A 14219-nucleotide genomic window follows, 5' to 3' on the forward strand; every position below is an offset into this window, starting at 1 on the left:
GCAGTCCTATCTCTTTACTCTGATGTTAAAACAGTAGTCAACTACAGTCTCTCATCCTTTAGATTTGTTGGGGATCAGATACAGGGCCACTGTGTCCACATGAGTTCCAGGATACACAGATAAAACTCTTCAAGTGGTTCCATGAAAACCTCTTCTAGTCTGGGTGTGAGGGGGGAAGCATCTTACAGTCTTGTCCTCCGTGAGAGGATAGCACTTGCGTACACTGATGGAATCCTCCAGAAGTGTGTGTTAGTTGCTCAGTCGTGTCTGACTCTTTGTGACCCCATGGACTGTGTAGCCCGCCAGGCTCCTCTGTCCATGGAATTCTCCAGACAAGAGTACTGGAGTAGGTAGGCATTTCCTACTCCAAAAGCCCTCTTCTAAAATGTCTCTCTCTCCCTGTTAGGCATTCCAGTCTCTTTCCCAGGCTGTAGTGGGCTATCAGCTGAGGGTCACAGAAAGTTCAGAAAGTTGCTGAACAACTGACCGTGTCAATCCCGATTGGGTGGGCCCACATCTTACTTTAGAGCATAGGCCAAGGGGCTTGGTATGGGGGGGCCTTGCCAAAATTGAGACAGAAAGAATCCTTTTTTGTCTACCTGTTACAGTAGAGTTTTATCTTTTCAATAGCTTATTTGGCACTTTGCAGCCCACTGTGTGCCAAAGCCATGAGAGGCACCCGTGAAAGCAGAGTGCTGGCTGGCCAGCACACGGGAGGCAGCAGGAGTTTCTAGCTGAGCAAAGGATGGCAGAGAAGGCCGTTTCAAGGGCCGCCTAAACTAATGATGCAATCAGACTTTTGCCAGACTTCACGGTACTGTGGCTCCAACCATGTCCAAGGTGAGGGCCAGGTTAGCAAATAAAGACCACAAAGTGGACATCAGCCATGCCAAGGTTACAGACCTCTAGGCTCACCAGATTACCTTTTTATAGATGCTTACAGAGCTGACCAGACCACGGCATAGAACTAGATAAGTAACTTTTCCCACCCTGTTGAGGACTGCCTTTTAAAGAAGGGAGAAGTGAGTTGCTGGGGAAAGACTCCAGAGGGATCTAGTTGATTGCAAGGAGACTGTTTTAAGCCAGAAATCTGAATTTAATTAGAAAGTTAACGTTGAGAGACCAAACACATGCGAAGTTTTCAAGTCTCCACACCACCTGAAGGCTTTGCTGAACTTGAGACCATAGGGTCAGATCCCTCTACCTAACCACCTCTCTCAACCATTTCTACTGTCCCATTCAAAGGCTGTTGTTTGGTAAGACATTGGGCTGAACTCGACCGTCTTGGAGAAGGACTATGCAGTCTTTCCAGGTCACACCCAGGAAAGCAAATCCAAACCTTTTGTTCCAAGATTCCCCAAACTTCTGAGTACCTCGGCCCAAGACAGAGCAAGCATTTCCTCAAAAGACCTTTTTGTTTTCTTCTTCATAGCATTTTGTGGGAACTTTCTTTAAGTTATAGCCTCCATCCTCTCTACAAGATAGACTGTAGGTCAATTCTAGGATCAAAGTTCCTCAGGCTGGACTCTTACTATAAATGGAAGATTTTTGAATAAGGAAAATTCTCAACCAAATCTGGCTTTCACAACTGCTGTTGGTCTACAGATTTAATAAATAGGGTTGGAGACTCAAAGTGAGTAAAAATGCTGTCTTGAGTTCCCTCAAAGCAGAGTCTGAAATGGAGGTTCATGAACACGTGGTTTATTGAAAGAGGACTCTCATGAGGTAGGGAGTGTGAGAAGCAGGGTGGGGCAGGGGAAAAGCTGAGCAATGATGACATGGTCTTAGCTCGAGTCTAGCTTTGCCAGATTCCACTAGGAAGCCATTCATGAATTGTACTACACAGTGACCCAGCTTGAGGGAAGCAGACTGGCCTGTTGCATTCCTGCATCAGACAATCAATGCCCAGGGGTAGGGGTTGCATAACCTTTTAAGCAAGATGGATGTATTTGGTCAAGGGCTATTCTCTGAAGAAAAAGTGCAGCTATGAGCCAAAACAGCACTGTAAGGGGACCTGGGAGGGAAGGGCACTGCAGATGTCTTTGTTCTAAAAACTGATTCTTCACACACGGTCCCAGTAGTATCAGCATTGCTGGGAACTTGTGAGAAATGAGAATTCTTAGGCCCTACACCAGACCTGCTGAGTCACAAATTCTAGAGATGGGGCCCGAGTGTTAGAAAACCTTCCAGATGTTGCTGATACATGCTCAAACTTGAGAATCATGATCCTAAAAGACACTGCTCTTCCTTGGAAGTATCGAATACCACAGAATAGCATGATGTGGGAGAAGGCAATGGCACCCCACTCCAGTACTCTTGCCTGGAAAATCCCATGGACGGAGGAGCCTAGTAGGCTGCAGTCCCTGGGGTCACTAAGAGTTGGACATGACTGAGCGGCTGGCTTCACTTTCACTTTTCACTTTCATACACTGGAGAAGGAAATGACAACCCACTCCAGTGTTCTTGCCTGGAGGATCCCAGGGACGGAGGAGCCTCGTGGGCTGCCGCCTATGGGGTCGCACAGAGTCGGCCAGGACTGAAGCAACTTAGCAGCAGTAGCAGCAGCATGATGTGTGGGAAATGAACAGGGCATCAACTTAATTCTCAAAATATTATCTCTATAATAATTGACAATTTATTCTCAGTCCAGTGTTCTGACCAAGTGACTCAGCCTTAAAAAAAACAAGTGATACCAGTGCAATGATTGCATAGCTATCAAATATGTTGAAAAAACAAGGCACTAGGATAGGATATCAATTTTTAAACAGTTAAATATATAACATTTATATATATTTATAAAATGGGCCTCTAAATTTCACCTGCTATAAATTTACAGCCCACTAGGTTTTTGAATTACCTATTATTCTTCATAAACTTTCATTAGCCTTCGCCAATTTGATCCTCAGAGCAACAACTATTCAGAGTTATTCTAAGAAAATACTGACTGGACAAAGCTGTTGCTCTATCCATCCAGGAAACTAGAGAATTATTAAAATTAGAAAATTCTCAAGTTTCAAATTGCAACATAAAATTCTACAATCACTTTCTACTCAACAAACATTCTCAATAAAGTACTCCATTTCTCAATATTAGTTATACTTTTATTAAGACAAGTTGAATGCTCCAAAATATAAATTGTTTTAAAAAGATCATAAAAAAGTTTTAGCACCATAAAAAAGCTGAGCACCAAAGAATTGATGCTTTTGAACTGTGGTGCTGGAGAAGACTCTTGAAAGTCCCTTGGACAGCAAGGAAATCAAACCAGTCAATCCTACAGGAAATCAACCCTAAATAGTCATTGGAAGGACTGATGAAACCGAAGCTCCAGTATTTTGGCCACCTGATGCGAATAGCCGACCCATTAGAAAAGACCCTGATGCTGGCAAGGATTTAAGGCAGGAGGAAAAGGGGATGACAGAGGATTAGATGGTTGGATGGCATCACCGACTCAATGGACATGAATTTGAACAAGCTCCAGGAGATGGTAAAGGACAGGGAAGCCTGGCGTGCTGCAGTCCACGGAGTCACAAAGAGTTGGAAACAATTGAGTGACTGAACAACAACAAATAAGATCAAGATCTGAGAAAATAGGAGAAATCGGCTCTCTGAACTGAAAACAAACTTTGTGTTATATCACACTAGTACAAATCATATGATGCTGAAAGTGTTTATTCTTACCTAGATCTCCAATACCATTTTATCTTATCAATTCAGGAGAGAAATCAAGATATGATTACATTATTCCTCATTCACAAAAAATGATCTCAAACATAACATCACTCAATGCACCAGTACGACTTCAGTTCAATTCAGTCGCTCAGTCGTGTCCGACTCTTTGCGATCCTAAGAATCACAGCACGCCAGGCCTCCCTGTCCATCACCAACTCCCAGAGTTTACTCAAACTCATGCCCATCGAGTCGGTGATGCCATCCAGCCATCTCATCCTCTGTCGCCCCCTTCTCCTCCTGCCCCCAATCCCTCTCTGCATCAGGGTCTTTTCCAATGAGTCAACTCTTCGCATGAAGTGGCCAAAGTATTGGAGTTTCAGCTTCAGCAACAGTCCCTCCAATGAACACCCAGGACTGATCTCCTTTAGGATGGACTGGTTGGATCTCCTTGCAGTCCAAGGGACTCTCAAGAGTCTTCTCCAAACCACAGTTCAAAAGCATCAATTCTTCGGCGCTCAGCTTTCTTCATAGTCCAACTCTCACATCCATACATGACCACTGGAAAAACCATAGCCTTGACCAGACGGAACTTTGTTGGCAAAGTAATGTCTCTGCTTTTTAATATGCTATCTAAGTTGGTCATAACTTTCCTTTCAAGGAGTAAGCGTCTTTTAATTTCATGGCTGCAGTCACCATCTGCAGTGATTTTGGAGCCCCAAAAAATAAAGTCTGACACTGTTTCCACTGTCTCCCCATGAGGTGATGGGACGAGATTCCACGATCTTAGTTTTCTGAATGTTAAGCTTTAAGCCAACTTTTTCACTCCTCAGTAATTTAAAGTTTATTATTTAACTGAAACTTTCAAAATGTAATTTGGAAAGACAGGATTCCCACCTAAGAGTCTTTACAAAACCTAGGCTAAAATTTCAGGCATAACAGATTTCTGAGAATATTATTTCAAAAGGTTCCAAAATCTTTTCTAAGGAGGAATAAGTTGGACTCTTTAAACACTAAAGTGTCAATAGTAATTTCACATTGTTTTGAGGAACAAAATCCATTTTTATTTACAAATATTACTGGGAAATGTATTAAAAGGAGATGTACTCCTTAAAACATTTCAATTGAATGTTTCAATTGATGATTCACAAGTACTATTATATTTCTTATTCATGTCAAATATAAAAAATTCAATAAGGTACATTTATAATGGTGCGTTTGTATATTAAAATCAGCTAGTGAACCTAATGTTTAAAAGTTTCTATTTGTCAATATTAACCATATAACTAAATGGCTTTTGTTTTATCTAAAATTCTGCCACAGCAATTTTTCAATGCATACCTTAATGTTTTGTCTTCCCCTTTATTGTTGAACATATGAAAACATTAATACATCATTGTGAAGAAACCTCTTTGATTGGACCTTTATAGTAATGCATTTTCTTAATTGTTTAATTGAAGGATTCTCATTAACATTGAAGTCTATGATGCCCACATTAGTACTTTCAGTCAAAGGAAACCAATCTATTGGTTTTAATTTACTGTGGGATTTTTTTTTCTTTCTTAGAGCTCAGCTTCTAAATTATAAGGAGGCTCTGAACTTGACCAAGTATCTCAAAGAAGAAAAGGAATATTTACCATGGCACAGAGTCATTTCAGCTGTAACCTATATTATTAGCATGTTTGAAGATGATAAAGAGCTATACCCTGTGATTGAGGTAATGCTAATGCTATAGCTCATGAAAGTAGATGTTTAGTCCCATTGGTAGAATAGGAAATTTCTGAGAGAAGGAACTCCTGGGAAACACAAAAGCAAATCTTGACTGCCAAGTAAAATCAAAGGAAATTACAATGACTTGACTAATCAAATCAAAGAGATGTTCTTTTCTTTCAGCTTGAAGTGTATCAGTATTTCTGGTTCGGTATACCACTTAAAGGTGCATTTTAGTGTTAGAAGAAATACAATAGTCAATATTTTATTTAAAACAAATAATGTTTTAAACCATAGATACAAACTAGATCCTATTTTTAATGGATTTATCTACGTTAAAATGAATTTATTCTTATCAAAATATAACATCATTTTCCTTATTATTACTGCTGTTATTTCCACATTGAGATTTTATTATGACAGTCATTCAGACTACTTTTCTTGACTTTGTGATTTCTGTAGCACTTTCTGATTACAAGGACACTTGTAATTTTAAACAAATTCTGGATTCCAATTTCTAGCTCTTCCATTTTCTTTATGAAAGAAATTGGAAAAATGATTTCATATTTCTTTATTTTCTTTGTACAATAGGAAGTTAGTACTTGACTGCCCATGGTAATGGGATAGTAAGAATCATATAATATAAATATCCTTTGTAGATCTTAAGTCAATATACAAATATTAGTTACTATTTCATTAATACTTGAGCAATCTTTAGTATGATAAGTCTATCAGGTGTTATTCTATTTATTAAAATGTCAGCTAAGAAGTGGAGGTTAAAAGGGGATGACCCAAAGTTCTATATATTAGAGAGTGATCCAGAATGTTCTTATGTTCAGGACTGAAGTAAAATTGCTATGTGATAAAAACTGGAATATATTCCTTTCCTAAGTACAGGCCCAAAGTTCTCTGAACTAGTAGGGGAAAAGATTACCGCTGGGAACTGTAGATAATAATAAATGGGAGACTGTTGCTAAATAGTAAATTATTACTCACTGCACATGGTGCTTTTATTTCAGAAATACTTCCGAGATCAAGTGAAGCCCATTGCAGATTTTCTGGGATGGAATGATACTGGAGACCACCTCACAAAGTAATTTTTTTACCTTTTTAAAAATTAACTTTTGTTTAATATTTGTGTGTGTTAAGATATGTTGAAAAGTGCTCAAGGCCCCAGCTCTGTGTGTGTTTGTTTTCTTAGATTACTCCGTGCCTCTGTGTTAGGACTGGCGTGCAAGATGGGAGACAGTGATGCCTTGAACAATGCTTCCCAGTTATTTCAGGAGTGGCTAACTGGGACTGTAAGGTGACTGTTCCCATGATTTCATATCTAGAAGACTTTAAACTGAGAAATGAGGAATTAAATCTCTGAAACACTGTTTCTTCTTCTAGCCTTCCTGTAAATCTCAGGCTTCTGGTATATCGGTATGGTATGCAGAACTCTGGCAATGAGACTTCATGGAATTACACTCTAGAGCAATACCAGAAAACTTCATTAGCTCAAGAAAAAGAAAAGCTACTGTATGGATTAGCATCAGTGAAGAATGTTACTCTTTTGTCAAGGTAAGCTGGAACTTTTTAAAAATTACATGAATGGTACTTGATAGTTTACATGTCACAGTCTCTTTAAAATGCTAATTAATGGAAGATACATTTCCAATAAAGTCTATTAAAAAATTATTTTCCTGGCAAGAAACAAAATATCCATGTAAGAGTGGCTTAAAAAATAAAGACACATTATCTCATATAAAAAATTCTAGAGGTAGATAACTTCCAGTCATGTACAGTGATTCAACATTTTATCCAAGACCAGGGCTCTTTCTCTTTCTTTTCTGCTATCTTCAACATGTTGGATGTTTTATGACTTCCAGAGCTCCAAATATTTTGTCTTCACATAAATATGTTCAATGGAAGAAAGACAGGAGCAAAAGAGCTCCTCCTCACAAGACTCTGTCTTTTATGATAAGAGGTCAGTTATCTCCACTTCCTCTCATAATCCAGCACTAGGTCACCTTTGATCATTCTGGGTGATTCTCTGGGTCTACCACTTGATCACTTGCTGACTACGACGAACTCAAGTTCCTTTGAGTGACTTGGGCCAATCATGCTACTCTGACGATGGGGTAGCAATTTGCCCTCCCTAGAATCAAAGATCAGTTCAGTTCAGTCGCTCAGTCATGTCCGACTCTTTGCGACCCCATGAATTGCAGTACGCCAGGCCTCCCTGTCCATCACCAACTCCCAGAGTTTACTCAAACTCATGTCCATTGAGTCGGTGATGCCATCCAGCCATCTCATCCTCTGTCGTCCCCTTCTCCTTTTCCCCCCAACCCCTCCCAGCATCAGGGTCTTTTCCAATGAGTCAACTCTTCGCATGAGGTGGCCAAAGTATTGGAGTTTCAGCTTCAGCATCAGTCCTTCCAATGAACACCCAGGACTGATCTCCTTTAGGATGGATACCTTGATCCAAACCCAGGACGAAACTGGTTTCTGTCAGCAGAGGACTGTCCACCACAACATGCATGCACACACAAATAGTTATTTACATTATACTCAAAATATACAAAGACCACTTGAAGCCCATCTATGAATGTTCTCCCACTTCACACCTATGTCCCAAATCAACTAGTTTCTGCCTTATTCATTTTTTGCTTGTATAGATAATGAGTTATTTGCTTCATTCATTTAACCAACACTTAAGATATCCTTTCTATGTATAGGTATGTAGATTGTGGGAATAAAAATGAAAAAGAATAATATCTATTCTTGAGAAACTTATAGGTTCATGGGAGAGGCAGAATATAAATAGTAAATGATAGTGCAAGAACAAATTTGTAAGAGCTACCAGAAACTGTTTGTTTTTACTTAGCAGGGCCAACAATATACTTTCACTATCTCACCTCAGGGCTATATGTGAAGTCTCCTTCTCTCTGGCCTAAGATAGTCTATCTATCAGAACTTGATCATCTTGACATTCTACAAAACATCATATTGATTCATTACTTGGCTGTCATGGTGTTAATTGTATATGATGATAAAATTAGCAAGTACTTAGATGCCTTGTGTGTGTGTTCAGTTATGCCCAATTCTTTTCAACCCCATGGACTGTAGCCCACCAGGCTCCTCTGTCCACAGAATTTTCCAGGCAGGAATACAGGGGTGGGTTGCCATTTCCTACTCCAAGGGATCTTCCTGACCCAAGGATCAAACCACGTCTCTTGGATCTCCTGCATTGGCAGGCAAATTCTTTACCACCGTGCCACCTGGGAAGCTCCACTTAGATGCCTTACTAATATTCTTACAAACTAGAGGATAAAAGATAAATTGTACAAAATTCAGGAGTGCCCCACTCCAGTGCAGTTTATGGAAGTTTATTAGAGCATGCTCAGATATTCCCTCTGGGTACAGCCATGGAATAAAGTGAATAAAAATCTATTTGGTCACTTAATTTATCTTGGACTTATTTGCTTTATACTCTAATTATAGTCAACTAATTTAACCATACAGATTATATTAGAAAGTTGTTTTTTACAATCTTCAGTTCAGTTCAGTTGCTCAGTCATGTCTGACTCTTTGCAACCCCATGGACTGCAGCACGCCAGGCCTCCCTGTCCATCACCAACTCCCAGAGTTTACTTAAACTCATGTCCATTGAGTCGGTGATGCCATCCAACCATCTCAACCTCTGTCGTCCCCTTCTCCTCCCACCTTCAATCTTTCCCAGCATCAGGGTCTTTTCCGATGAGTCAGTTCTTCATATCAGGTGGCCAAAGTATTGGAGTTTCAGCTGCAGCATCAGTCCTTCCAATGAATATTCAGGACTGATTTCCTTTAGGATGGACTGGTTGGATCTCCTTGCAGTCCAAGGGACTCTCAAGAGTCTTCTCCAACACCACAGTTCAAAAGCGTCAGTTAAGACTTAACTGTAATCCCATATAAAATAAGAATATAAGGACCTCCCTGGTGGTGCAGGGGTGAAGAATCTGCCTGCCAATGCAGATGTGGATTTGAGTCCTGATCCAGGAAGACCTCACATGCTGCAGAGCAGCTAAGCTCATGGACCACAACTACTGAGCCCGTGCTCTAGAGCCCTGGAGGTACAATTACTGAGCCCACACACCACAACTACCAAAGCCCACATGCCCTAGAGCCCGTGCTCTACAATGAGAGAAGTCACCACAATGAGATGCACCGCTACTAGAGAAAAACCTGTGCGGCAAGGAAGACCCAGCACAGCCAAAATTTTATAATTTTATAAAATTATGAAAAATAAAGAGTATCAGTATTTTATTAGTTCCTTTTTTAGTTTAATGGAATAATAGGCAAATGGAGGAAGTGCTTCTATTAAATAAATACAATTAATTTTTTAAATTAATAGTTAAAATTGTGGGTTTTAGCTGTTATAGTACTTCCAAAATAACTGAAATTTTCATACAGTTTACAATTCAGTAGTCCTCAAAATTTAAAACAGTTAAGTATTTTAGAAAATATTAAATTATGTTTTATTATTTTTCTTATTTGTTTCAGTTGATGACTCAAGAATTAAATTACTGGAATGAAAGCTATGTTCTATTGGAATATAGCTAAGGGTGAACACTGAAAGTTCATTTTGAATTGCTTTTCCATTTGACTTCTTTTAGGTATTTGGATTTACTCAAGGACCCAAACCTTATTAAAACGCAGGATGTGTTTACAGTCATTCAATACATCTCATATAACAGCTATGGGAAGACTATGGCCTGGAATTGGATACAACTCAACTGGGAATATCTAGTCAACAGGTGAGGTGATCAGATAATGATTTGTTGTTCTCTTTGTCTGATACCATCTACAAGTTCTTTTTTCTCTTTTTTGTGCTTTCTCTGACATCTATACAATATCTGAAATGGTATATTGTCAGAAGTAAAGCATCATGGTATTTTCCCTCCAGGGAAGCAATATACTAGTTTAAGCATAATTCCTTTCTTGGAAAGTAGTGTTTCCAACTGATCAATAGATTTCTGAAATCTTCAAACATGCCTAAATTGCATCTGAGTCATCAGAGAAGACCCTAAAGGAGTTTCCTGTAGTTCATACAGTAAAGAATCTGCCTGAAATGCGGAAGACCCAGGTTTGATCCCTGGGTAGGGAAGGTCCTCTGGAGAAGGGAATGGCAACTCAGTCCAGTGTTCTTGCTGGAGAATCCCATGGACAGAGGAGCCTGGTGGGCTATAGTCCATGGGCTCGCAGAGTCAGACACGACCGAGCAACTAAGCATACACTTGTGATTTATTTCAAATAATGCATATTTCATTTAAAAAGTTAGTTCATTGTTTGCCTCTTAAAAAATTAAGAAGTAGGAAAAAACAGGTTTGTATGATCATAAAAGTCAAAAACAGTTGACCTTAAATTTATTAGACCTAAAGTTTAATTTTTTCAGGACAAATAAATTAATGAACTATTTCCAGTGCTAGTTAAACTCCTCTCCCAAGGCTTTTAATATTTCTTCATCGTATGATAATCTAATTCTCATATTATTTCAAGTAGCCTAAATCATATAATAACCATATGTGAGAAACAAACAAAAAAGCCCAATATTAATTATGGTTAATTTGAAAAAGTATAATTTCCCCATTAAGATAGGATAAGACAAATAAAACAGAAATGAGCCAAGCTTCAGTCAAATATTTTCAAACTCTTAAACATTTTCCAGACTTCAGAATGAGTGGTTTTACTGCCTCTGTTTCTAAATAATTTATAGTCATCTTAAAATAAATAATCTGCTTTGTTACAAAGCTTTTGCTTTATGATTTTTATGATAGCTGATGACCAACCACTAATGTCCTTTCCAGTTTGAGACTTAACCACAAAGTTCCAAAAACACTTCAGAAATTATTATTTGCTTTTATTTATTCCACTAAACACTTACATGAAACTGTGAAGCTGAATGAACTCAATAATTCAATATTGTGTGGTGATAAAGTTTGACTTTAATTTATGATTATGAATGAAAAATTAAGTCAATGGGACATGACTGAAATCATAACTACTTCATACCATATAATATTAAATCAGAGATTATTTTTACATAATGATTTTTCAAAATATTTAAGATATAATTAAATCCTTATTTTAGTTTTAAAAATAATCAATATTATAAATATACAGCATCAGTTCAGTTCAGTTCAGTTGCTCAGTCGAGTCCGACTCTTTGCGACCCCATGAATTGCAGCATGCCAGGCCTCCCTATCCATCACCATCTCCCAGAGTCTACCCAAACCCATGCCCATCGAGTCGGTGATGCCATCCAGCCATCTCATCCTCTGTCATCCCCTTCTCCTCCTGCTCCCAACCCCTCCCTGCATCAGGGTCTTTTCCAATGAGTCAACTCTTCGCATGAAGTGGCCAAAGTATTGGAGTTTCAGCTTCAACATCAGTCCTTCCAATGAACACCCAGGACTGATCTCCTTTAGGATGGACTGGTTGGATCTCCTTGCAGTCCAAGGGACTCTCAAGAGTCTTCTCCAACACCACAGTTCAAAAGCATCAATTTTTCAGCACTCAGCTTTCTTCACAGTCCAACTCTCACATCCATACATGACCACTGGAGAAACCATAGCCTTGACCAGACGGACCTTTGTTGGCAAAGTAATGTCTCTACTTTTTAACATGCTATCTAAGTTGGTCATAACTGTCCTTCCAAGGAGTAAGCGTCTTTTAATTTCATGGCTGCAGTCACCATCTGCAGCGATTTTGGAGCCCAAAAAATAAAGTCTGACACTGTTTCCACTGTTTCCCCATCTATTTCCCATGAAGTGATGGGACCAGATGCCATGATCTTAGTTTTCTGAATGTTACATATTTCCCCTTAAATGGTATTAGTTTCTTGGAATAAGCATATTTATATTAAATGTTGAAATATGACTGAGAATTAAAAATAACATCAAAGAAGCCTATTTAAAGACATAAAAAGATAGCAACAATATAGGATAATGTAAAAAACAGCAGATTATAAAAACATATGTCTAATATCATTCCATCTCTGTAAATAAACAAACATCCATGGAAAAATGACTCAAGGGAAAATAGCTATGTGACAATAGGGATTATTTTTAGGTGGTGTGATTATGGGTGATGTCTGTATCCTTATTTTTGCTTCTCTATATTTTGTGCAAAATAATATATACCCATTTTATGATAAGAAAATTGAAATTTTAAAAAAGGAAATCATACTAAGTTCCTATAATGATATTTTACAGATTCGAAGAAAGTCTGTTATTACAGCTAACAGTTTTTCCAGTGATTTTCTATAATTTCTATAACATTTATCTTCTGTTTTATTCTTTGTGACTAAAACTTAAAGAATATATTTAGAAACTAGCAATGAATAGATTGAATAAAAACTGCAACTACCTATGCAAATTCTCAGTCATATTTCAACATGTAAATTTAACATGTAAATAAACATCTTAGTTTATTTAGCTAATCTCCATCGCTTGGATAATAAAATTGTTCAAAATTTTCCACTGTATAAATAATGCACTAATGAACATCTTTGAAACTGAACTTCTTCGTTCTCTTTGAATGTCCTTGACAATTTCCTTAGGATACAAATAATACTAGAAGCAATACTGCTGAGTTAAAAGATGTGTTCATTTTTAGAGCTTCTGATGAATATTGCAAAACTGTCTCCCAGAACAAACTTTACTATTAACTTTGCCTACTTTCCAACCCTTGCCAATACTCAGTGCTATCATTTAAAAATATTCTTATTAATTGAGTACATGAAAACTGGTATCTCATTTTAAATAATAATTCTTTCATTCAATAAACATGATGGAGCACATACTATGTGCTAGGCTCTGTGCTTGGCACTAAAGGTACAATAGTGTACAAGGAGAAAAAGATCTGGTTCTCTGTTTTCATGGAGTTTAGAGTCTAATGATGAAGAGCAATATTAAGTAAAGTGAAAGTGTTAGTCATTCAGTCATGTTCGACTCTTTGTGACCCTATGGACTGTAGCCCACCAGGTTCCTCTGTCCATGGAATTCTCCAGGCAAGAATACTGGAGCAAGTAGCCATTCCCTTCTGCAAAGGATTTTCCCAACCCAGGGATCAAACCCAGGTCTCCTGCACTGCAGGCAGATCCTTTGCCATCTGAGCCACCAGGGAAGCCTGTGATAGTAAGCAAAGAATCACATAAATACATGTATAATTAAAACTGTAATAACTACAGATAGAAAAGATTCTGGGTACACCGAAAGAGTGTAATGGGGAAACTGACCAAGTCAAGAGAAGTTGGAGGTTAAGGGCTTCCCTAAGGGAGTGATGACTGAGCTGAATTCTGAAAGAAGGGCAGGAGTAAATTAGATGAACAGGAGGTGAGCGTTCTTGGCTGAAAAGAGGAAAGCTCAGGGCTAAGCTTTTGGGGATCACATTAAGATTTGGGCTTTTCTAAAAGCAATGATAAGTCAGTAATGGGTTTTAAGTAAGAAAGTAAAATGATCAATTTTGTTTTCAAAAGAAAGCTCTAGTGGTAAAGCCTAAATGGGGAACATTGGGAAAGCAATTATAGAGCTACTAGAGTAATCCTAATAAAAGATGGTGGTAGATTATACTGTGGATGTAATGATAAAGATGAAAACATAAGAACAACCTTTAGAATTTGGTAGATTAGAAGTTAGAAAGCTTATTCAGCTTATATGCAGAATACATCATGCGAAATGCTGGGCTGGATGAAGCACAGGCTGGAATCAAGATTGCCGGGAGAAATATCAATAACCTCAGATATGCAGATGACACCACATTTCTGGCAGAAAACGAAGAGGAACTAAAGAGCCTCTTGATGAAAGTGAAAGAGGAGA

The 14219-nt window shown here is 38.4% G+C and overlaps 1 protein-coding gene and 1 long non-coding RNA gene across 2 annotated transcripts in view; one reads left to right on the forward strand and one right to left on the reverse strand.

Moving 5' to 3' along the window:
* Positions 1-14219, forward strand: part of LOC122422268 (glutamyl aminopeptidase) — a 79094-nt gene that overhangs the window by 59734 nt on the left and 5141 nt on the right. The window contains exons 14-18 of the mRNA XM_043438629.1: positions 5233-5383; positions 6396-6469; positions 6578-6682; positions 6769-6939; positions 10017-10157. Of these exons, the coding sequence (XP_043294564.1) occupies positions 5233-5383; positions 6396-6469; positions 6578-6682; positions 6769-6939; positions 10017-10157 (642 nt within the window). The remainder of the gene's footprint in view (positions 1-5232; positions 5384-6395; positions 6470-6577; positions 6683-6768; positions 6940-10016; positions 10158-14219) is intronic.
* Positions 1-14219, reverse strand: part of LOC122422269 — an 85619-nt gene that overhangs the window by 36319 nt on the left and 35081 nt on the right. The window lies entirely within an intron of this gene.

Source organism: Cervus canadensis, chromosome 19, assembly GCF_019320065.1.
Source record: "Cervus canadensis isolate Bull #8, Minnesota chromosome 19, ASM1932006v1, whole genome shotgun sequence".
Taxonomy (NCBI): domain Eukaryota; kingdom Metazoa; phylum Chordata; class Mammalia; order Artiodactyla; family Cervidae; genus Cervus; species Cervus canadensis.